Source organism: Chelonia mydas, chromosome 10 (assembly GCF_015237465.2).
Source record: "Chelonia mydas isolate rCheMyd1 chromosome 10, rCheMyd1.pri.v2, whole genome shotgun sequence".
NCBI classification, from domain to species: Eukaryota; Metazoa; Chordata; order Testudines; family Cheloniidae; genus Chelonia; species Chelonia mydas.
In genome coordinates this window covers 77,364,350-77,386,932 of record NC_051250.2, presented here as the reverse complement: position 1 = coordinate 77,386,932, position 22,583 = coordinate 77,364,350, and the positions used below count along the sequence as shown (strand labels likewise).

The 22,583-nt window shown below is 46.1% G+C and overlaps 1 protein-coding gene across 4 annotated transcripts in view; it reads left to right on the top strand.

The window, feature by feature from the left end:
* IGDCC4 (immunoglobulin superfamily DCC subclass member 4) overlaps positions 1 to 22,583 on the top strand; it is a 189,319-nt gene that overhangs the window by 79,454 nt on the left and 87,282 nt on the right. For all 4 annotated transcript variants that reach the window (XM_043523564.1, XM_043523565.1, XM_027824935.3 and 1 more), the window contains exons 3-4: positions 467 to 608; positions 10,062 to 10,195. In XM_043523564.1, coding sequence (XP_043379499.1) covers positions 467 to 608; positions 10,062 to 10,195 — 276 coding nt within the window. The remainder of the gene's footprint in view (positions 1 to 466; positions 609 to 10,061; positions 10,196 to 22,583) is intronic.

The window sequence follows — 22,583 nt, the reverse complement described above, 5'->3', positions numbered from 1 at the left end:
TGTGGCTCATCCAAAAACAAGCTGGGTCTCAGACTTGGCTGGCGGTCAAGAAAGTATCCTTCTCCCCATTTTTAACGGGATGACTGGAAACCGAAGGGCCATTTAGCAAAGCAGCTGGGCAGGCAGACAAAGGACCTGCTGCTTCTGCCATTCGGTTACATTTACAGCAAAAATGAGGCAGGAGGCCAATTTGCATGTTCAGATGCCTCTGGTAACACACCCAGGCTTGTTAAGGGCATGCCAGCTAGTGGGTTGGAGGACAGTGAGGAATTGCATTTCTCTTGTCCAGCCTGGTTATTTTGTAGTCCCGAGTTTTACCACATAACAGGAGTCTTCCTAGCTTGTACATTCCGTTATTATAGATGCGTGTGTGTGAGAAAACATGAATTCTCTTCTATTCTGACTGAAAATGCGTTTGTTTCTCAGAGCACAAATGTCAGGGCATTAACTCTCTTCTTTTTTCCAGGTTTATCACGTTTTTTTCAACAGCCAGAGTCTCAGACAGTGGAAGAAAATGGTATGGTCCGATTTGAGTGTCGGATCGAAGGACTGCCCTCCCCTGTCATCACCTGGGAGAAGGATCAAGTGGCTGTTCCTGCAGAGCCCAGGTGAGTGGCTAGTGGTTTTTTTGGGGTTAATAATAATAATAATTAATTAATAATAATAAAAAAATTAAGAGACGAGTGTCTTTTATAAAAATCTGGAATTTAAGGGGCGGTGTCAGGACAGTTTGGGACCTAAAATTTAGAATTTGTAAGGACAAATGTTCTCAGAACCAACAGAAATGTATCCATAAAACTTTGAAAAAAGAAAAGAAACTGCCCTCCCCCAGAATACGCCCTTCCCCTGCGGTATTTACCGCATTAGAGCTACTGTATAAGTTGTAATGGATAATTTCGTGGAAGTGAAATTGACTAATAATCACACAAACTCAAACAGGATTGTTGAGTGCCAGATGCCCATTCATCAAAGGCCTGTGTGCAATAGCAAACCAACTCTTGACAGTTTGTAAGTATCCTTTTGCCCATTCAGTGTGTTTAATGACTGGCTGGGACTTGGACACTCTGGCAACAGAGAGAAATAGCGAAGGAGACAAACGGCATAAAGAGTGTCAAGGAAATGCAGATATTTGATATTTTGTCAAGTTTTTGGTCCTGCAAAGATAAGGACGTGCTTAACTTCCTGCATGGTGAGTAGCCCCATTGACTGCATTGGGTCTACTTGCCATGCATAGAGTTGAGCGTGTGTGTCTTTGCAGGGTTGGTGCCGAAGGTGGTGTTTTGTAATAAATCCGTGGCCAACTGAGATTGCGTGGCTGTCGTAAGCTGTGCAGTGTGGGATGTGGTGTTTCACAGGTGGAGCTGAATGCAGAGTTTGGTTCTGAAGACATTTCCAAATTCTCTTTCTCAACCTGTTTCCCTCAGAGATTTAACAAGGGCTTAAAGCTTCTGTCAGTGGATCCTCTGGGACTATCCAGTCAGAACGTGGACTTTCTGTTAGCAAAATACATAAATAATTTTTTTTAAAAATTCCTTCTGCCCTGCTCCTTTGTCTTAATCAAAGTGTGTGTAGTGTGGGAAGGAGAGGAGGACCCCGGGGACTAGTGGTTGATCGGCAGACTTCGTAGATTTCTGTGGCTCTAATGATGACATTGTCCTTTAGTCCCTTAAAGTTCGGTAGGTTTCATTTTCTGCAGAAAGAGTCATTCCCCCAGAGAGGAAAGTTAACCCACGTGATGAGCAGAGGGAGGAAGGGATTAAAAAAAAACCAACGAGATTCAGAAATGATTTGGGAACAAAGGATGTTTCTGTAAGAATAGCTGTTTATATCCTTGAGGCTGTCATGCGGCGATCTGAAGCTTGTGGGAGGTTGTTGCTTTGTATGAGAAGAAAAATAAGTGTTTTTTAAAAAAAAAAAGGTGGGGTGGGGGTGGGGAGGGAAGCATGCCATAGATAGGGCAATGGCTTTTTAATATGACAGCTCGATGGATGTTGTGAAATTACTTGCTTGGAGATTGCTTTCAACATAGGCGGCTTGAAAATTGCTTTCCTTGTAACAGCCAGACATAATCATTGGCTTCAGATCTTGCTGTTAAATCATGTTTAGCTAATATACTATTTCAGGGAGATTTGCTTTCTGTTGTTGACTTTATACAATCGGCTTTTGAAAGAATTAAGTGTTCCCAAGGACGTGCTGGCCACGGAACGTTTCCTCCGTCCATCAGCCACACCCCTCGTGCCTAAGGGTCTCAGACTGCTGGGCGAGCTTACCTGTCACAGGTGGCAGCCTTAACCCAGAATCGCTCTGCAATACCAGATTCCAGGCAAACCTTAAGCTGGCCACTGATTTTTGCAGCTCATCTTTGTGTAGGCATCTGACTGGGCCTTTGGAAGTATGTACATTTGCGCTCCGACAGATGATGATGACCTACAATACACAAGCAGCATATGGAAGTCAGTTTTGATAGACTGAGAGCTGTGCAAACTCAACGTTGACATTGCAGCACTCCAAAAAACAAGACTTGCAGATGCTGGTTCTCTCCAAGAGACCAATTACAACTTGTTTTGGCAAGGTAAAAGCAGCGAAGAAAATCGTCTGCACGGTGTCTCACTGTGAGAAGCAAATGGGTAAAGCTCCTAGAAACACCCATTGGGAAGTCAGAGCGTATCGTCTCGCTTGAACTTTAGACGACCATTGGCTCTGTCAACATCATTAGTGCCTATGCACCAACACTCAAATCTAGCCCCAAGGAGAAGGATATATTTTACAACTCTTTGCATCAAGTCATCAAAAGAATACCATCAACTGAGCAACTTTTCCTCCTTGGTGACTTTAATGCAAGAGTAGGTGCAGACAACAACTCATGGCCAGATTGCCTAGGAGATTTGGGCATTGGCAAGATGAATGAGAGCGGCCAACGACTTCTTGAATTCTGCGCCCAAAACCAAATGTGCATTACCAATTCATATTTTTACAGGAAAAGGTCACCACAAAGTGTCATGGCGACATCCACGATCAGGCACTGGCACCAGTTAGCCCTTGTTATCGTCAGGAGGAAAGACCTACCCTTAGTGCAGAATGCTCGCCCGTTCCACAGCGCTGATTGGGACGCTGACCACGCCTTGATCATTAGCAATGTGAAGATTACAGCCAAGAAGCTACATAGAGCAAAACCTAGGAGCAAGCCCAAAATCAACACTATTAACACCAAAAACCAGAGGAAATGCCAGGAGTTGGTGAAGGCTTTTGAACTTAGCACGCATGGGAAGTCATTGCCGGAGAAGGCAGAGGAATTTTGGGAAGATTTAAGATATGATTGCTGTCTATAAATATATCAGAAGGATAAATACCGGAGAGGGAGAGGACTTATTTAAGCTCAGTACCAGTGTGGACACAAGAACAAATGGCTATAAACTGGCCATTGGGAAGTTTAGACTTGAAATTAGACGAAGGTTTCTTAGCATCAGAGGAGTGAAGTTTTGGAATAGCCTTCCAAGGGAAGCCTTGGGGGCAAAAGATTAAACTCGATAAGTTTATGGAGGAGATGGTATGATGGATAATATGATTTTGGTAATTAATTGATCTTTAACTATTCATGGTAAATAGGCCCAATGGCCTGTGATGGGATGTTAGATGGGGTGGGATCTGAGTTACTACAGAAAATTCTTTCCTGGGTATCTGGCTGGTGAATCTTGCCTGTATGCTCAGGGTTTAGCTGATCACCATATTTGGGGTCGGGAAGGAATTTTCCTCCAGGGCAGATTGGAAGAGGCCCTGGAGGTTTTTCGCCTTCCTCTGTAGCATGGGGCACGGGTCACTTGCTGGAGGATTCTTTGCTCCTTGAAGTCTTTAAACCACGATTTGAGGACTTCAATAGCTCAGACATAGGTGAGAAGTTTTTCGCAGGAGTGGGTGGGTGAGATTCTGTGGCCTGCATTGTGCAGGAGGTCAGACTAGATGATCATAATGGTCCCTTCTGACCTTAATATCTATGAATCTATAACAACAATCCATGAAACAGCTTTAGCTACATTTGGGGGAAAGAGACCATTAAAAAGGGACCGGTTTGAAGAAAATGAAGTGGAACTATTACCTCTCATCAACATTAAGTACAGAGCCTATCTGGAACACAATAAGCCAACAGGGAGCACCAAAGTGAGACTTCGACATGCAGAACCTGAGGTGCAGCGAGCAGGCAGACGCTGTGCAAATCATTACTGGATGAGGCTCTGTGAAGAGATACAGACAGCATCAGACACAGAAACCCTCCAAGTCATGCACGATGGCCTGAAGAAAGCTCTAGCTGGGGGTCGGCAATCTTTCAAAGAAGGAGAGCCATTTTTTTTTTTTTTTTTTGGTCTTTGACCAAAATATTTCGAGAGCCGCATCACACGCAAAGCTACTTGTAGAGTTAGAAGTTATCAGCTAATAAAAGGCCAATGGGAGTGCGGAACCGATGCTTGGGGCGGGGGCAGCGTGCGGAGCTCCCTGGCCGCCCACGCCTAGGAGCCGGACCTGCTGGCTGCTTCTGGAGTGCAGCGTGGAGCCAGGACAGGTAGGGTCTAGCCTGCCTTAGCTCCGCAGCACCGCCGATCGGACTTTTAACGGCCCGATTGGCGGTGCTGACCGGAGCCGCCAGGGTCCCTTTTCGACCGTGTGTTCTGGTTGAAAACCGGACACACGGTCACCCTAGAGGAAGTCGGTGACAAAACTCCGATTGATTTCAGTGGGGCCACGAGTTCACTGGCAGTATGTTCTCTGTTTTTATGAAAAGAAAAGGAGGACTTGTGGCACCTTAGAGACTAACAAATTTATTTGAGTGTAAGCTTTCGTGAGTTATGGCTCACTTCACTGGATGCATGCAATTTTCCATGCTGTAGCTCACGAAAACTTATGCTCAAATAAATTTGTTAGTCTCTAAGGTGCCACAAGTACTCCTTTTCTTTTTGCAGATACAGACTAACACGGCTGCTACTCTGAAATCTGTTTTTATGGAGACTTTACTTTAGTTTTTTATTTTTATCCTAACCTGCAATGAAGGTCATTTGGACAGAAAGGCTGTGTCTGCTCTTTGTGTACTAAAAAAAGCATTATGCCAGCGTCTCCCTAAAACTCTGAATCATTCGGCAAACTTTGCTACATTGCAGTGGGAAATAAATGCCTACCCCAAATTCTTTTGAAGTCTCTGGTTGATGAGCATGACTGTGGTGAGCGCAAATAGCTGGAAGCTTTGAGATCTGTTGGGAAAGATCAAGTACAAAGACGTCTTTTTCTTGCACGCCTGTGCTTTCCTTGGGAGAGCAGTATGGCACATTTCTTGCATTTGGGTTGGAAATACAGTCACTAGCAAAAAGAAAAGGAGTACTTGTGGCACCTTAGAGACTAACCAGTTTATTTGAGCATGAGCTTTCGTGAGCTACAGCTCACTTCATCGGATGCATACCGATGAAGTGAGCTGTAGCTCACGAAAGCTCATGCTCAAATAAACTGGTTAGTCTCTAAGGTGCCACAAGTCCTCCTTTTCTTTTTACGAATACAGACTAACACGGCTGTTACTCTGAAACCAGTCACTAGCAGTGGCTGTACTTAGAAGCCCTCTCTGTACTTTAGGGCTCTCAAAAATGATTGTGTTAAACATATTGGATAGCTGGTGACCTTGAGGTTTTTCTTTATGCTAAGACCTGGTAACTCTCCCCATGCCCTTCCTGCGGTTAGGACTCCTAAAGGAAAGAGTGGCAAGGCTGAGAGTAATTGAGGGTAGTCTACACAACACATACACACAGATAGATGGATCATACATTGCAGTGTACCATCATGTTTACCTCTATGTGGTACCCCTCCTCTGGTCAGTGTGCCTCTTAGATATGTCTACACTGCAATCAGAGGTGTGACTGCAGCATGTGTAGACATACCTGACCTAGCTTTGATTCAGCTAGCTCAGATAACAACAGCAGTGGAAGGTTCTGCAGCATGGGCTGTATAAGGCTGCCTGGGGGCCCTGGATATGTATTTGAGCAGCTAGCCTCTGACGTAGCCTGTCATTGTAGACAGACCCTTTGATTGTGAGCTTTTTGGAGCCCGTGTTTAGTTTGTACTGAGCACACTGGGCATGCTACCGAAAACCGGCTGTGAGAGCTAATTGTGTTAAACTCCCTCTGAGGACGTTGGTGGGTTTCTGGTTGGTTGTTTTTTTTTGTAAACTGGATTTTCCATCTCGACAGGCGGCTCTAGGATCGGAACCCCTCCTCGCAAGGCAGAAAGCGATTACGTAATGGATCTCAGCCATATGCTTTTGGAAGTGTGTTTGACTTCTATATTTGGAACCGGTAGATGCCTTTCCTGATGATTGAAATATGCTGATAGTAATTACGCACGCTCAGAGCAGATGCGCGATAAAAATAAATCTCATCGCACTGGGGAGCTCTCTTTCGACAGAGAGAGAAATATTTGGCTTCGTGCTGCTGCATTCAGCCAACGAGCCCCCACGGTGGCTCTCTGGAGACTGCTGTCCCGTCAAGGGCACACGTGGCCTGGTCCTGCAGCCCTGACTCATGTGAGTCGACACACTGGCTCCAGCAAGATTACTCCTGTCAGTAAGGTCTGCAGGATGGGCCCCGCGGTGACAGCATCGCTTCCCTGGCTGAGCTGCCTTAAAATGATCTCTCTTCGAAGCCGCCAGCGTTCACAGGACGGGGGAGCTGATGCCTGAAGATGCAGCTGGCTCAATGAACAGAGAACCTGTGATACGTGTGGTGCTACAAACAGCTCAATTTCCCATCAGGACTTGCTGGAGTAGAGCATTAGAGCAACGGGACCATGAAACCAGCCTTCTCCTCTCCCTTCCGCCCACGCAGAATATCTGCTGCCCCTTCCTTACCAATCCGCTTTCAGTGCGTCGATGAAGGCTGATAACCCAGAGCTGCCTGTCAAAGCTCTGCAGCTCTGCTGGTAGCGTTCCTCAATTAAAACTGGGTCTCATCTCTAATTAAAAAGGCTCACGTAGGCTTGGGCCTTGTATTAAGAAATAAAGAAGCTGCCAGGAAGGAATCCAGGCAGAAAATGAAGAACCTGACAGCCAGCTTGTTCTTTGTGCTAATTGCTAATCAGGTGTATGATTCAGTGTAATGCCATATAAGCTGGGTTTTTAATTACAGAGCAACGTATCCATCAATAGTCAGCCACGGTAGCCTGGTTGGTGGGTGGCCAGAGCCGTGCTTCGAGTAGTTGCCAGGCATGGTCTAGTGAGTGGGAGTCAGCGTTTGACCCCCAGCTCTGGTCTGGACCTGTTGTGGGAGACTAGTTGAGTCACTTCTCAACACTTCAGTGGTGATCGGGGAAATGCCTTCCTATATAAACTGCTTTGAGATCCCTGGGTAAACAGCTTTATTCAGGTGCTGATTATTATTAAATATCGTGGGCTGGATCCTAAGCTGCTGTTACTTGGCTTAGCTTCATTGACCTCAGTGGATTAACAGCAACTCAGGATCAGGCCCCTCTGTTATTACACCTGATCAGACTATTTTAAGTTACTCCTATAGGGCCAGCTCCTGATTTCAGTTACACTGGGCACAACTGAAAAGTTTGTACCATTCTGAAAGCTATGAATGATCCCAGCAGGATTCCAGTTACACCTCTGGGGCAAATGTCCCATGCTGGTGATTTCTTTTGAAACAGTGAGCACTTTTTCACTGCCCCGTTGTAAATTCAGAGCGGCTTCAGCAGAGTCGAAAACCGGACACCTGGCAACCCTAGCGTGAGGTAGGTAAGACTTTTATAGCAGTGGTTCTCAATCAGGGGTACACAGAGGTCTTCCAAGGGGTGCATCAACTCATCTAGAGATTTGCCTAGTTTTACAACGGGCTACATAAAAAGCACGAGCGAAGTCAGTACAGACTAAAATTCCATACAGATAATGACTTGTTTATACGGCTCTGTATACTATACACTGAAATGTAAGTACAATATTTATATTCCAATTGATTTATTTTGTGATTGTATGGTAAAAATGAGAACATCAGCAATGTTTCAGTAACAGTGAGCTGTGAAAGTTTTGCATTTTTATGTCTGACTTTGTAAGCAAGTGGTTTTTAAGTGAGGTGTAACTTCAGGGTACTCAAGACAAATCAGACTCCTGAAAGGGCTACAGTAGTCTGGAAAGGTTGAGAACCACTGCTGTATAGTATTTTCCTGAAGGGAGAAACTGAGGCACAGAAAGATTAAAATTACATGCCTGAGGCCAGCCAATGAATCAGTGGTGCAAATGGGAAGAAAACCCCCTACTTCTGACTCCCAGTCGTTCTCTCTAACTGCCAGCGCTGACTCCCCCGTGGAGTTGTTAAAGCGAGTAGGCGTTGCTTAGTCTGCATTTCCCTTTCTCCTCACCCAGCGTTCTATTACAAACCGAGTCGGCTGATCAAAAGAGCATGGCTTCCAGGGAAAACTTCTTTTCATTTTTGGAGCTGTCACGAGGAAGTAGTTCCTTATCGGTATCTTATTTGTACATACGTTGGGTGCATGGTCCCCTGCATTTGGTTTCCATGCAGAAAATGCAGCTTCCTGCTTTGAGATATCAGAAAATCATCCGATGAAGTGAGCTGTAGCTCACGAAAGCTCATGCTCAAATAAATTGGTTAGTCTCTAAGGTGCCACAAGTACTCCTTTTCTTTTTTGCGAATACAGACTAACACGGCTGTTACTCTGAAACCTGTCATTTAATGAAGAGTTCGCTTAAAACAAGCATTCCTGGATCCTTATTCTAGGGCAACTCCCTGAAATCCTGTCTGTGGGGGAAGGTGCTTAGCGGGTCTGACACTGTGTTCAAACAAAGGCAAATATAGGGGGTTTCACAACTGGGAGGAGCAGAGTGGCTGGTAGGCTATAGGCAAATTAATTCTGTTACCTGTCCACATGCATAGCCAAATATATTTGTCTGTTACTCATACATGTGTGTCAGATGGCAGGGGAAACAGACTCTTCAGCGCCCTTCTCTGTAGCTGTTACGTCCCTGGTTGCTGGAACTTCCTATCAAGCCAGGCATTGAGACTTGGTGGTAGAGTAGGTAACGTTGAACTACATTGGTTGTTGGCCTCATTCACTGCCCAGTGGACCCTCAGCTGTGAGTGAGCCCCTGGTGGGGGGAAGTTTGCCAGTAGAGAGGGCTCAGAGGTCTTCTAAGCCACCTGCAACCCCACAGCACTGGGGGACCTGGACAGGGAGATCTACAGATGGGGCACGGCCGGCTGAGAAGCTGGCAGGGCTAGGGTACTGCTGCCTGGAAGATGTACTGAATCATTGCCCTAGGGCATGACCCTGGCACTGTGGGCCTGATCCTGCGAGGTGCTGAGCACCCTGAAATCCAGATCAGTGGGAGCTGGAGGGTGCTTAGCATCTTGCAGGACTGGGCCCTGTTTGAGCGCACGCAGCACTGACTAAGCTCACAGTAAAGCCAGAGGAGGGGTTCTCTGCGGGCAGTTTTTCCAACAGTTCCAGGTGGGAATCTGCAGAGGAAATCCCCAGGACTTCGCAGGAGCCACATCTCAATGAGGTGGGACTCAAAAGCCCTTTGACCCCAGAGAAGAGCTTCTGCTGCAGATCATAAGAGCTAAAGAATCCACTTGCAATGCATAACTACAGCCTCACTGAACTTGCCGACTTATATACAAACCCTTATAGGTTAATAGATGGCATTCTTCCAACTCACTATCTACGTACATATGCAGACACACACTCATTTATGTGTATGTGTGGGTGCATATATTTTTTTAATATAGAATGTTTTCTGCAGCAGAGACCTGTAGGCTTAGTCTGAAGAAGGCAGCAGTTTTATTGTTGCGTTGAACCATTGCTATTAATGGGTTGTACATTTTGCTGTATTTAAAACTCTCCTATTGGGAGGTTAAAGAGTCTGTCGCCCACTCTTCTCTGCCAAGGCTTTGGCGATGTGCACATAATACGTTTTCAAGTACAAGGGAGGAATGAAAATAGCTGCATTCCAACGGCTAGGGCATGAATCGTGTTCGCGGTGAAAAGCAAATCTCATGCTCTTTATTTTACTTATTCAGGTTTATAACTCTTCCCAATGGCATCCTCCAAATCGTAGATGTGCAGGAAAGCGACGCTGGGGCTTATCACTGCGTAGCGACCAACGCAGCACGGAAACGCTACAGTAACGATGCTATTCTTAGCGTCTTAAAAGGTAAGGCCCAATAGGGCATTTGTATGGCTGTGTAAAACTGAGCTGAGGATTCTTTCTTATAAATGGTGAAGATGCCATGAAATGCTGATGATGGTATTCTCCCTGTGGGTGTGACTTCAATTGTGGGATAGTTGGACTGTTTCTAGGGGTGCCGTGGACAATTTAAAACGGACTGTATTTATAATGATGGGGTATCTTTGCATCCGTTACTTACAGGTGCTGCACTGACTTGTACAGCTTGTTCATGTGTTGTACTCTATGGGCAAAATTCTGATTTGTGGCAGTGTTTTTACCTAAGAAGCTAGTCACAGCTGCCGTACGTGGTCCTGGGCATCCTAAAACCCCTGGAGCTGCCCCGTGTAGCTTCTCTGTGTGTCCTCTGTGCATTGAGCCATAGAAGGTTCCGTGGTGCAGTGTGGGTATCTGGCATCAGTGCATCCTTGGCCTGGGATTTTCAAAGGTGCCACATCCAAATCCCACACTTTGGTTCCTTTGACTGGCCCAGCCTGAGTCTCTTTGCACCCTCCCTCATTTGGGTTGTGTGTGCTGTATGAATGAGTAATCTGCATGGGCAGCTGAAGAGGGGCTGCACAGGGGTCACTGTGTGACCAGGCCACGGGTGCAAGCCAGTGCAGGGGTATTTCGTGCCACTTTCTGGAGGTGAGAGTGAAAGGGTCCAGATAGATCTGATCCCTGCACTGCTTCACGCCCTGTTCGTTCTGTGACTGTTGCTGGCTCTGATGGAGAGAAGGGCAGTCAGAACCATGACTTTCTCCCAGGCCTGCAGGTTTGCCTCTGGTGCAGTGTTTTGTAGACATGTTTGTTGGAAGGTTCACATTCCAGTTCTGTGCATGTTTCCTGACTGGAGGGAACAGAAGCCTCTCTCAGAACTGAAAAGAGGAGGGGGGTGGGATCAGGGAAAGCAAATTCAGCTTCTTCTGTGTAATAGAGTCTGCTGGGTTGATTTCTCTGTTGTGTATGCCATTCCCGCGATAACTTGGTAACACCTTATTACGGATCCAAGATGTTCCATTGGACCAGGATCTCTCAGTCTCTCAGATAAGTCAGGCCTTCATATACCACTCGTCACTGTGGTATCTGAGACATGTACATGTAATATCCCACCATTTCTGACCAATGTAAAACCCATTTTGGGGTGGGTGGAGGCCTGTTTTCTTCTTCCAACCAGACGTTGTCAGACAGGCTGTTGTGGCCAGGGGTTCAAAACTCGTGTGAGATGAAGATTTTAAAGATTTGTTGGTTGATCACCTTGTTTAGAAAATGGAATTGAGTTGTCTGGGAAAATAGCGGGCTTGTTTTCCTTTTGTAAGTTTGGTTTCTGGATTCCATTTCTTTTTTCCCTCTGGTTGTTTTTCTTGATGGGAAGGAACTGCAGTGGACTGTTTTAATTGGAGACTTCTTGAGCCACTAGAGTCTTGGGAGCAACACCGAGGAGATTTCCCTCCTTATCAAAACTTGGCAACATACAGAGTTTTTCATGGGGCTCAGAGACAGATTCAACTTTAATCAAAGCCCATTCAGTGATCCCATTTTCAAGCATTGTCATATTAAGGAGGAGTTTCAGATGTATGCATTCCTTCTGACCACTCCTAAAGAGGAGATGCCTCCCTCCTTAGGAATTCAGTTGTAATAACTTTAGGTCCCTGGAATTCAGCCTAGATGACTTCAGGTCAGGAATAAACAGCAGATGAGCCTCTTAAAGACCATGGTCTAGTTCTCACGCAACGTGCAATAGGCCTGAGCTACAAGAACATTGCATTGGTGCTTCTGGGTCTGGATAAGCAACAAGAGACTAGAAATAGAGAAAAGATTGCACCAGATGCGAATTCTGCCTAAACAGGACATTCTCCAAAGCTTTCCATGGAACCTGTTTTGCTCTTTGGGGGCATCTCTTGCATGAGAAGGAGGGTAAATGTGATACTCCGAGGCATTTAAAGGCTTTGGTCATGTCCATGCTCAGCTGCTGGTGTTGGGCAAGGTGCAGAACAAACTACATCCTTTCAAAGAAGCCTTTCCTGTGTTTTCAAAAGTGACCCCGTGTCTTCCATGCATAATCATCCAAGTTCATGGATGGAGCTGCCTTAGAATCTGTCCAGGTCTCTTCTGATCTATTGACACTGCCTGCAGCTTGGCCCTGGAGATCCCAGACTCTGCAGAGCAGGGATTGACCTGCTCAGAGAAGCTGCAAAGCACGCTAAGCCATGTGGCGGCTGGGATCTCCAGCGTGGCATGGGCTGGGCTGGCAGGCAGAGGCAATGTGCTTGCTGTAAGAGGGGGCCTCTCCATTTGACCTCAGACCACTGGCACCTGCTGACGCTGGGGGTGAAATCAGCCCCGTGGCTCTGGCAGTGGCAGTGGCCTACAGAAGGGCAGCAGGAGGTTACTCTTCCAGCAGCGTTGGGTGAGAGGATCTCTGGAAGGCTGGGGGGCAGGGGGATGGGTTCGGAGGGTGGTAGAGTAGGACTCCCTACCCCCGATTAAAGTATTGGATCTCTGCTCTGGTCCATGCCTCTGTTGTTCATGAAACAGTTCAGAAAAGTTGAGAGGAGGATAGGAGAAGGCTTAATTCGCAAGATTCCCCCCGGGAAGGGGCAGAAGCGACATGCCTCGTTCCGTGAATGTTTGCTGGTGGATAATAACGATAATGAGCAGAACACTTGGCAGTCCTCAGTGAGGAACTTGAAATCGCTTCCCAGCCATCAGTTAGTGAACCCTCCCTGCACCCCAGGGAGGTAAGGAAGTATTATGATTTGTATTTTAGTAGCACCTACTACAGTCTAAATAGGCAACAAACAAAGGGTGGGAGGCACAGAGAAGGGCGGTGACGTACCCGAGGCCACACAACCTGGTCCATGGCAGAGCCAGGATTAGAAGCCAGGTCTCCTGACTCCCAGATCCACAGCCTGTTCGCTAGACCTTGCTTCCTCCTGCTTGTTATACCCACTGGAGAGTCTGAGGCACAGAATTGTTAGAGGAGCAGCTCAAGGATCAGCCAAAGAGCCAGGTACATACGCAGGGTGCTCAGTCCTCCATCTGCAGGGCAAAAATCCCTTGCCAGCTCCGAGATCCTTCCATGGCCCTTTTTGTCTTCATTTAGAAGTGTCTCGCTTGTTCCTCCACCGCTCATGTGTTTTCACATAGATGCCTTTGCTGTTCATCCATCAGCAGGGAGTGTAATTAACTGTGGAGTCCAGAAATACACCTTTGATCAATGAATTGCGTTGTGGAGATAATCTGTGTTGAATCTACAGAGAATTCTTGAGCAGTCCTACACTCTGTATCTAATTACCAGCCCCTGCCAGATCCTGTGCGTTCCTAATGAAACACAAGGTAACGGGAGCTCGGGCATCAGGCGCTTCTGCATGCCAGAGACAGCTCCCCTCTTTGGCCTGATGTGTTATTGATAAGTAATATCGATCCAGCCACATTTTGGATAACCTCTCCCCTTCTCCACAATTCGTCCTGTTCTCTGCAGAATTATATCTTGTAACTTTAAGACGTTTACTTTGCTTTTCAAATTGAAAGTAATGGAAGAGGTTAAAAGGGGAGCATTGCTTCTGCCACGCAAAGGGGTCTGAGCAGATTTCTGGTTTGATTTCTCCCTCCCCCACGCCCCCTCACTCCACTTCTGAAGCATTAAGCTGCCCGCTGATTAGACAAAGGAATACTCTTGGTTGACATTTTCATTGGATTTAGCTAATAGTGATGAAAATCATGTCTCTGGTAAATCTCTGGAGATTTTTATAATTGGGAAAAGGATATGTGAGTCAGGTGGAAGACAGCGGAACCTGCTGCGAGCGACAAACTCCTCTGTGGGTGACTCACGCTTGGTTGATAGTTTTTTCAAGTGATCTCCATACGATGCATGTTATTTTAGACATCTTGATCATTCTGGCAGGTGGCTTATTCTGTCCCTGGCGACCTGGTTTTCATCTATAAATGGTGGTACATGCAAACAGGTATTTAAAAAAAACACCTTTGCTTAAAAACAACATCCCCCCCCCCCCCAAAAAAAAAAAAAAAAAAAAAAACCACCACCACCACCAAAAACCAAAAACACTATTTAGTGCTGGTAAAAGGTGCCTGATTGAAATCCTAAAAGAAAAGGAGTACTTGTGGCACCTTAGAGACTAACCAATTTATTTGAGCATAAGCTTTCGTGAGCTACAGCTCACTTCATCGGATGAGCTGTAGCTCACAAAAGCTTATGCTCAAATAAATTGGTTAGTCTCTAAGGTGCCACAAGTCCTCCTTTTCTTTTTGCGAATACAGACTAACACGGCTGTTACTCTGAAACCTGATTGAAATCCTGGAGACCAAGCTTTGTGGGGGCCTCTGGCATCGGTTTACCTTGGTCCGTCCTGTTCTCAGCCTGTGGATGCAACAGTCTACTCTCCAGAGGGGTGTAATAGTTTGGTCTAATTCTGGTTGTGGTGCATGGTGTGGAGGTGGCTGGGGGGGCGGTTAGTGGCCTGTGATGTGCAGGAGGTCAGACTAGATGGTTGCGGTCCCTTCTGGCCTTAAACTCCATGACAAGCTCCTCTGTTTATCCACACAGTGCAGGGAAGCAGCAGCTAAACATTCCATCACTCCCCTACCCGGGTGTGAGGAATCATTGACTCGAGAGTGGGGAGTCCAGCCTCTCTTCTGTCCTTGGCCTCCGTTAGCTGCTAATAAAAGCACCAGTTCCGTGGATGGTGATTTGGGACCTGGTGATGGTGCGGATTGTGGTGGAAATGTTTCCACCAGGCACTAAATTACAAGCTACCAACCTGTTGCACGCAGGCCAGGGGCTGGGGTCGCTGCCAAAATGGAGCTGGATTTGAATGAACAGCTAGTAGTGAAGGAAAGGGCCTGTTTCCCCTCAGCCGTCCACCCTCTCTGGCCAATCCTGTTTTTCTGATCCAGATACGGTACTCGGGATATTGTTACATTTTCCTGGTTAAGTCAATGTCTTTGCTGAGCTGCGAGAGTGATTATCTTAGCACTGTTCTGCATCCAAATTATTTGCATGAGCTAAAAACCAAGCTGCTGTCCTTTCCCTCAACGGAAGGTGTCGCAACCCTGGGAAAGACCCGCTGTGTCTCTGCGACTGGATGTGTGCTGGGATCAGATTCATAGCGGGATAGATAGCAACTGTGGCAGGCAGTGCTGGGTGTGCTGCAGATGTTCAGGTCTGCACAGCCGTCACGGTGTAAATTTCCAGACATTCCTTCGGGAACAGCAGTTCAAGCAAGAATGAGGATACTAGAATTTAGGGCAGGATCCAGTCATGCAGCCCTGAAACCGAGCTGTGTCCTTATGCTGCAGAAATAGAAACAGAAGAATAGGTTTGATTTTCCCTTTCTCTCTGTTGCTTCCCCAGCATACTTGGCTCAGTGGCCTGAGTGCAAAACACATCTGCCAGCCCTGTCCCTGAACCCCCTCATCTGTACAGATGGGGAACGAGTCCTGGATCCCCACTTTTGCTTTCTGCCGGAGGTGGCATTGAGAACTCATCATGGAACGCTTTGCCATACTCTGTGTTAATTCCCCCTTCCTCAGCTTCCTACAGGAGAGCTTTATGGGGTTGCGTTTCAGTTTTTGTAGGTGTTTTTTCGCCCTGCGCCAGGGCACAGACAGGGGTGCTGAAACAATTTTTATAGTGGGGGTGCTGAGAGCCATTGAACCAAACTGTAAACTCTGGATATAATGGAAACCACTTCAAGTGGGATAATTTAGTTGGTGTTGGTCCTGCTTTGAGCAGGGGGTTGGACTAGATGACCTCCTGAGTTCTCTTCCAACCCTAATCTTCTATGATTCTAAGTTGGGTTTGCTGCAGCCCTCCTTGCACCCCTAGTTCCAGCACCTATGGGCACAGAGATTTGCTCCAAAGCCCGTTCGTGAGGGGTGGGTCCATCCCACTTTCCCACCATAGAGCATGTGAACTGCTCTAAGCTGCTCCTGATTAGAGGATGAGGGGCCCGTTGGCTTGCTTCATAACCTCGTTGAAAAGGAACGACCAACAGAAGGAGGGGAGATGAAGCATAGTGGGGCACACTGCCTAAAAGCCTCACGATGCCTACTCACCACAGGGCACAGGAATAGAGTAGCAGCTCTTTCAGTAGTTGGTGAGCCCTTTAGAAGCACTCACCATATGCCGTGTTTTAGCTGCCAGAACCCAACCAAAGCAGCAGTGTATACAAGTAGCCAGGCTTCACATGCCGTGTATATGCAGCAATCGTGGCTAATCGGACCCCAGTATGCCTATACTATATTACATTTGTTGTGTCTTTTGCTCTTTACACGGTGATAGACTAGAGTCTCAAAGCACCATAGAACTGAGCAAAACCTAAGATCTATGAGGACATCCACATTTTAGAGGAGCTTGTCTAGTGCTAGTACATTGGACTAGGAACCAGTCAACGTGGGTTCTGTTCCTAGTTCTGACAGTGACCTACTGGGTGACCACAGGCAAGTCACTTTACCTCCATGTGTCTGTTTCCCCTCCCACTGTCTATTTAACATGTAAGTTCTTGTGGTCTGGTCCTGTCACTCACTTATGTGTTGGTACCGCACCCAGCAGAGCAGGGCCTGGAGTTTGGCGGCGGGGGGGACGACGATCTAGCTGTGCTGCATTACCAATAAAAAAATAACAGGCCAAATATCTACCAGTGTAGGGTACAGCCTGTCTTCAAGTACTTCGTCCAGTTTAGATTTTAAATGTCCCAAGCAGTGGAGTTTCCACCACTCCTTTTGAAAGACTATTCCACAATCTAATAGATATTGTCCATTTTTCTTGATATTCAGTTCAAATTCTCCTTTCCTTAAGTTCGTCCCATTCTTTCTAGTTATACATTGTTTGGCCACCACAACCAATTCCTCTCCCACCTTGGTGTTTATGCCCTTCAGGTATTTGTGGATGCTTTTGTTCCTGTAGCCTCGAAAGAGTCTGTTTGGGGGAAAGTTAGAGATAACAGCAATTTAAATTTCTAATAGAGTTTGGACTGGGCTGGGGAAAGTACAAAAAATTAAGGAAAGAAAGGCAATCCATTTGGAGATTTTTCCACCCCGCGCCCCTTTTGTCCCTTTCGTAATGAACCATTTATTTCTAGTTATCCTAGTGTTCGTGGTCAGGATAGTCTAGCGGGTAGAGCACAAGTCTGGGCATCAGGAAACCTGGGTCCTCATCCCACTTCTGCCAATGACTCTGTGCCACATTGGCAGAGTCACTTGCTGTTCCTGTGCCTCAAATTCTGCAGGAGTATAATGAAGCTAATGATACTTAGTCACCTTTTAAAAGTACTTAGAGACCTACAGTAGGAACGGGCTGTATAATTATTCAAGATTACAACTATTACAATATTTGGAATATGAATGATAAGGATGCGGGGCTACCTGTACAAATACATTAGGCTCACAGTGCAGTCTGAGTGTGCAGTTAGGTGTCAGATTTGTGAGTGTAATTGCCGTCATTGGCAAGCACAACCAGCTAATGTTGCTTGCCTCTAATTGGCTGTTTGTATGTGCAGAGTCCTGATTGGCGTGCATAGCTGCAGACATTTGGTGGATGAGTTTGTTTGAACATCCCCTGAGTGTTTGTATGTAGCCTTTAAATTAAGCCAACTTGCGAAGACTGGGAAAGGCAAAATGGTCTTCCTTCCAATAGCTACAAAATAGCAGGACGTTGGTTTTTAAAGGGTATGCAGCTCGTGTAGACATGTGTTCCAAAAGCGACTCCTGTTCCTTCTGTCTGTACTGAGCAGACACAGGAATGGGATGGCCCGAGAGAGGGTGATCGTTGAGTCTGGGCTGAGAATGCTGGTGTGAAGTCTTTCAGCAGACAAGCACATTCCTGGTGAATTGGGATTTAATACTCTGTTATTAGAGATGACGCTGGGAGATTGCCGTGGGCAGAACTTCATTTAAATTGAGAGTTGTAACAGCTTGCTGCGGCAATGTCCCATGAAATGTATTTTTCAGTCAAATATTTGTATGAAATACGATAAGTGGGGCAGAGCTGAAGGGCAGCGAAGACACCCTTTGCAGTGAGAATGAGGCTGTGGAATCAAAGAAACTCAGTGGATTATGGCTGCTAAGCTGTGATGTTTTCCTAACAAGGCGAGTGACCTTGCAGCCTTTAGTTCATGTGGCTTCACCCGCGTTTAGACTAGAGGAATCTCTGCCTAGCGGATAAAAATACTTCCCCGTCCAGTTTCTCGTTTCCAGCCCCTGGTGGTGGTGGTGGTTGTTTGTGTTGCCGTAGCGCCTAGCAACCCCATCCTTCTCAAGGCAACTCAAGAGCGGCATTGATGGATTCTGGAGAGAGCCACGTGCAGCCTTCCTTTGTGAGATGGCTCAGACCGGGAGGCTGGGCCTTGGACAGTGAGGAGTTGAGAGGGGTACAGAGAGCCTTGCAGAGAAGAACCTGGCATTTGCTTGCCTTCAAAGTGCAACAACTCTGCGGAGTCTTTCCTGTGGCGCTGGAAAAAGATTCCCACGCTTACAGGTTGCAGTAAAATTAGTTCTCCTCATTTGAACAAGACCTGCAGGGTTTTCTTGTTTGTATCTTAAAGAAACAGCCGGCAGCTTTGGTTCTGTGCTCCAATCCCATGCCACGTGGCTAGCTGAGAGCTGTCGTACTAAAGGCCACACTCGTGCCCTGTTTTATATGACATGGAAATGACGCTATCCCCATCTTTCACTTGATTGGTGGTTTTCATGCTGAAGGATTCCACTGTCCTTGAAACTACAGATCAAAATTTGCTTTCATTTACACTGGTGTAATCCAGATTGACTCCATTATTTTTAAATACAGCTCCTTAATTCAGTGGAGTTATTCCAGTTTTTACACTAGTGTAAAAGGAAAGCAGAATTTGGCCCTGTCTGGGATCATTTCAGCTTGCCAATATAAATGCAACCACTTCTGGTTTGGAATGAGGCAGCTGTGCTTTTATTTTGAGGCTTTAATTTCAATCTCCATTTAAAATTGCCTCTGCAAAAAGAGCTTCAGGTCCAATCATTCCTGCATTTATTATAACTTATTCTGTAAGCTACACAATGTATTCCTTTCTCAGTGTGTTTCCCCAGTCGGGCTGATAACCTTCCTCTCTCGTGTCTCAATCTCTCCATTTTTCCATTTCTTTTTTACTTGCAATTAAATACGGAATTGCAACCCGTTTGAAAATAAGGAAAGCTCAGAGCTGGGGAGGCTCAGTTGACATGAGTTTCGAGGGTCAGGTTTCTCAGGTGGCTGATATTTGAAGCTGTTTGCATAATGAACCTGTTGAGTCATGAAAAACTCTCTTAATCTTCTTTTCTCTGGCAGGAGGTGCTAAGTGATTATGTGACTCTGAGATGCAGGGAAGGTGTGGAAGAGGAGGGATGAAATGCGGACCTGATCTTTTAAGGCCAGAAGAAACCATTAGATCATGTAGTTTGACCTCCTGTATAACACACACCATTAAATTTTATCCAGTTCCCTCTGTACTGAACCCAATAATTTGTGTTTGATTAAAACATATCAGATCTGCTCAAATGGACATGAAATGGTATTTAACACTGTGGTAGGTACTTTACAAATTGTCAACAAAGTAATGATGCAGAGTAATGTAGCTAAGGAGACTATTAGTGATGCAACTGGTATGTGCGTGTGCGCACAGGTGCGTACCACTGCCGTCTGCTGAATGGAATAAACTGCTCACGTGTGTCATAAACCCCATACTGCTGACAGAAACTCTCCCTTTGTTTAAGTGTTAGATGCCAGTCTTTTTGGAGCAGGAGGCTCTGAGTTCTCTCTTGGCTGTCTCTGAAGTTCTGACAGTGCAGCGCTACTGACAGCTGTGGCAACCTTAGGTGACAGTGGGTTTGATACAAAATTCCTATCCCTCAGATTCCATTAAGCAGAACTGACAAGGCCCGACGTTGGCACTAGAGATTGCAGCAAAGATGTCAAGAGTAATTGAACAAAATGAAGGCTGTAAATATAGGACGAGGTGAGCTGTCTCCCCTGCTTCTGAGGATTTGCCAAGAAGTACTGATACCTGAGCATGGTGTCTGAAGCTGTCGAGTCTGTTACGTCTCCTGTATTGCAAACAGCCCTGCATTTGAACCTCCAGCACCCAATGAGAGCTGGAATTGTTGTTTGTTCAAGGTCCCTCTAAAATCCTGATACGCATTTTGTTATTAAGGCAGCTGGATAGAGCCTTCCACTTAATTAAGAACCACTTGTTAATACTTTAGCACTGGAGGCTTTTTGGAGCGATAGATGATTACCCACTAATGCTTTAAATTGAATCCTGGTATAAATAGCAGGCTTCATCCAGTTCTCCTAAGTGAGTTTCTTTACGACAGTGTAACTCCATTAACATCAATGGAATTACTCTTGGTTTATACCAGTCCAAGAGGAGAACTAACCCCGGCCTTTGCAGCGATGTTATTAAACAAACAGGCTATGCCTGTGACAGCAGCTTTGGGAAAGGGGCGAAGAACAGAGAGAATAACTGGGTCAGCAGCTAGCCACGAGCCAAAAGGCAATGGTTTGAGGTGTCTTGGTTGCAGATGGGATATGTTAATTATTATAATTAACATTGTGGTAGTGCCAAAATGCTCTACCTGAGATTATTGCCCTATTGTGCTAGACACCTAGTAAGAGACGGTCCCTGTTCCAAAGGACTCTTGTAAACTAAGGCCCCAAGGTTTACATGCTTAACTAGATGCAAGCGAGCAGTGCCACTGAAATCACTCTGGGACTTGAGCAGTGTTGCTAACTCTCACCATTTTATCGGGAAGTCTCGTGATCCTTGCTGTTACTCTTAAAGTCCCAGTAGCTACAGTTACGAGATTGCGTGGGCATCTCGGCTTTCATTTCAAAAAGCAAGTCGCCAACCCTCCTGGTTGCAGAGGCCTGAGTGCCCTGAGATGAAACCAGAAAGTGAATAAAAAGAACCTGGCATTTGATTTTCTTTTTTTAACCTCATGATTTTTAAGGTAATTTCATAATTTTCTACGGCTGTGACTGGGGATCTTTGACTGCTTGGGGTGGACAATAGCAGGACCTAAGTGGTGCCTGGAACTTGGGCTAGTCCTCCGTATGGGGTGGATTTCAGCCTTACGGAGGAGCTACGTGCTCTCTAATGCTACCAATAGGCTGGAGAATAATAGTTTTGGTTTATGGGCTGTCAATCAAAATGCGCTAACAACATTGGTGGGAACTGGCCAGCAGTTTGTTCATAGCATAAGGTCATGGACTTCTGTACTGTTTCTAGCAGTGGTGCCATTGAAATGACCTTTATGCCTGATGGGTTTGGAAGCTGGAATTTTCCAGGTACCTGACATCCTTCGGCCTCTCGGTAAAAGCCAGCCTGCGTTTCTTCTTCTTTCTTATACTTTTTCTCCTCCGCCTTTCCCTTCCTAACTGGGAAATGCAGCAGCCACCACCACAGGGCCTCTGGCACCTGCACAACGAAGTCCAGCTAATTAATGAGCAGAGATTTTTCTCTTGAAATTTCTTGTCCCAGCTGAAGCCTGGGGGTTGATTTTAGTCCCAGTTATAAAAAAAAAAACGGGACAAAGAAATAGAATGATGCCGATCTGAGATGGCCCTTCTGGCAGGAGAACTCCCAAGAGAGACGCAGTGTCCTAAGGGATCTGCAGTATTTATTTCAGGAGGATATCGCCACCCTTGTTGTTGGTGTTACAGTTGTACCTAGAGGCACAACCAGGGTCACAGCTTCATTGTGCTGGAAGCGGTACATACTCATGGTAAGAGAATTCCTGCCCCAAAGAGCTTACAATATCAGTAGAGAAGACAGAGGGTGGCAGAAATGAAGCATTATGACCCCCAGCATACAGATTGAATGAGGCAGCCAATTTCACCAAGGAAGCTGAGTCAGGCATTGAACCCAGGGATCCTGACTCCCAGTCTGTTGTTGTCACTACCAGGCCATTCTGGCTTGTTGGGTGTACAGTTTGGAATTTGCACTGGGTAATTACAGACATGCCAGCATAAATCACAAATTGTATATTCAGTTGTGACATTTGCAATTCATACATCTGCAAACCAAGAATCGTTTGCAGAAGCAACTGGCAAATCATTGTGAATAACGAATACGTTAAAGAACCTGGTGATCTGCTTATGGACAGATCAGGAACTGAAAAAAAAAAAAGGTGATGTCCACTGAACCAATGAGTCATTGCAAACGATTCACTCAGCTCCATCCTTTCCAGCATCATTGGCCCCTTCCCATGGGTCTGAAGAGAGTCGCTCACGTGGTCAATTCCTTTCCTGGGCGGGTTTTACGCAACATAGTTCAGCGTGGCAAAGAAGGGGGTGTGGTAGTCACCAAAATTATAACCTAGAGAACGCAATGTGTGGTTGTCAGGCCTG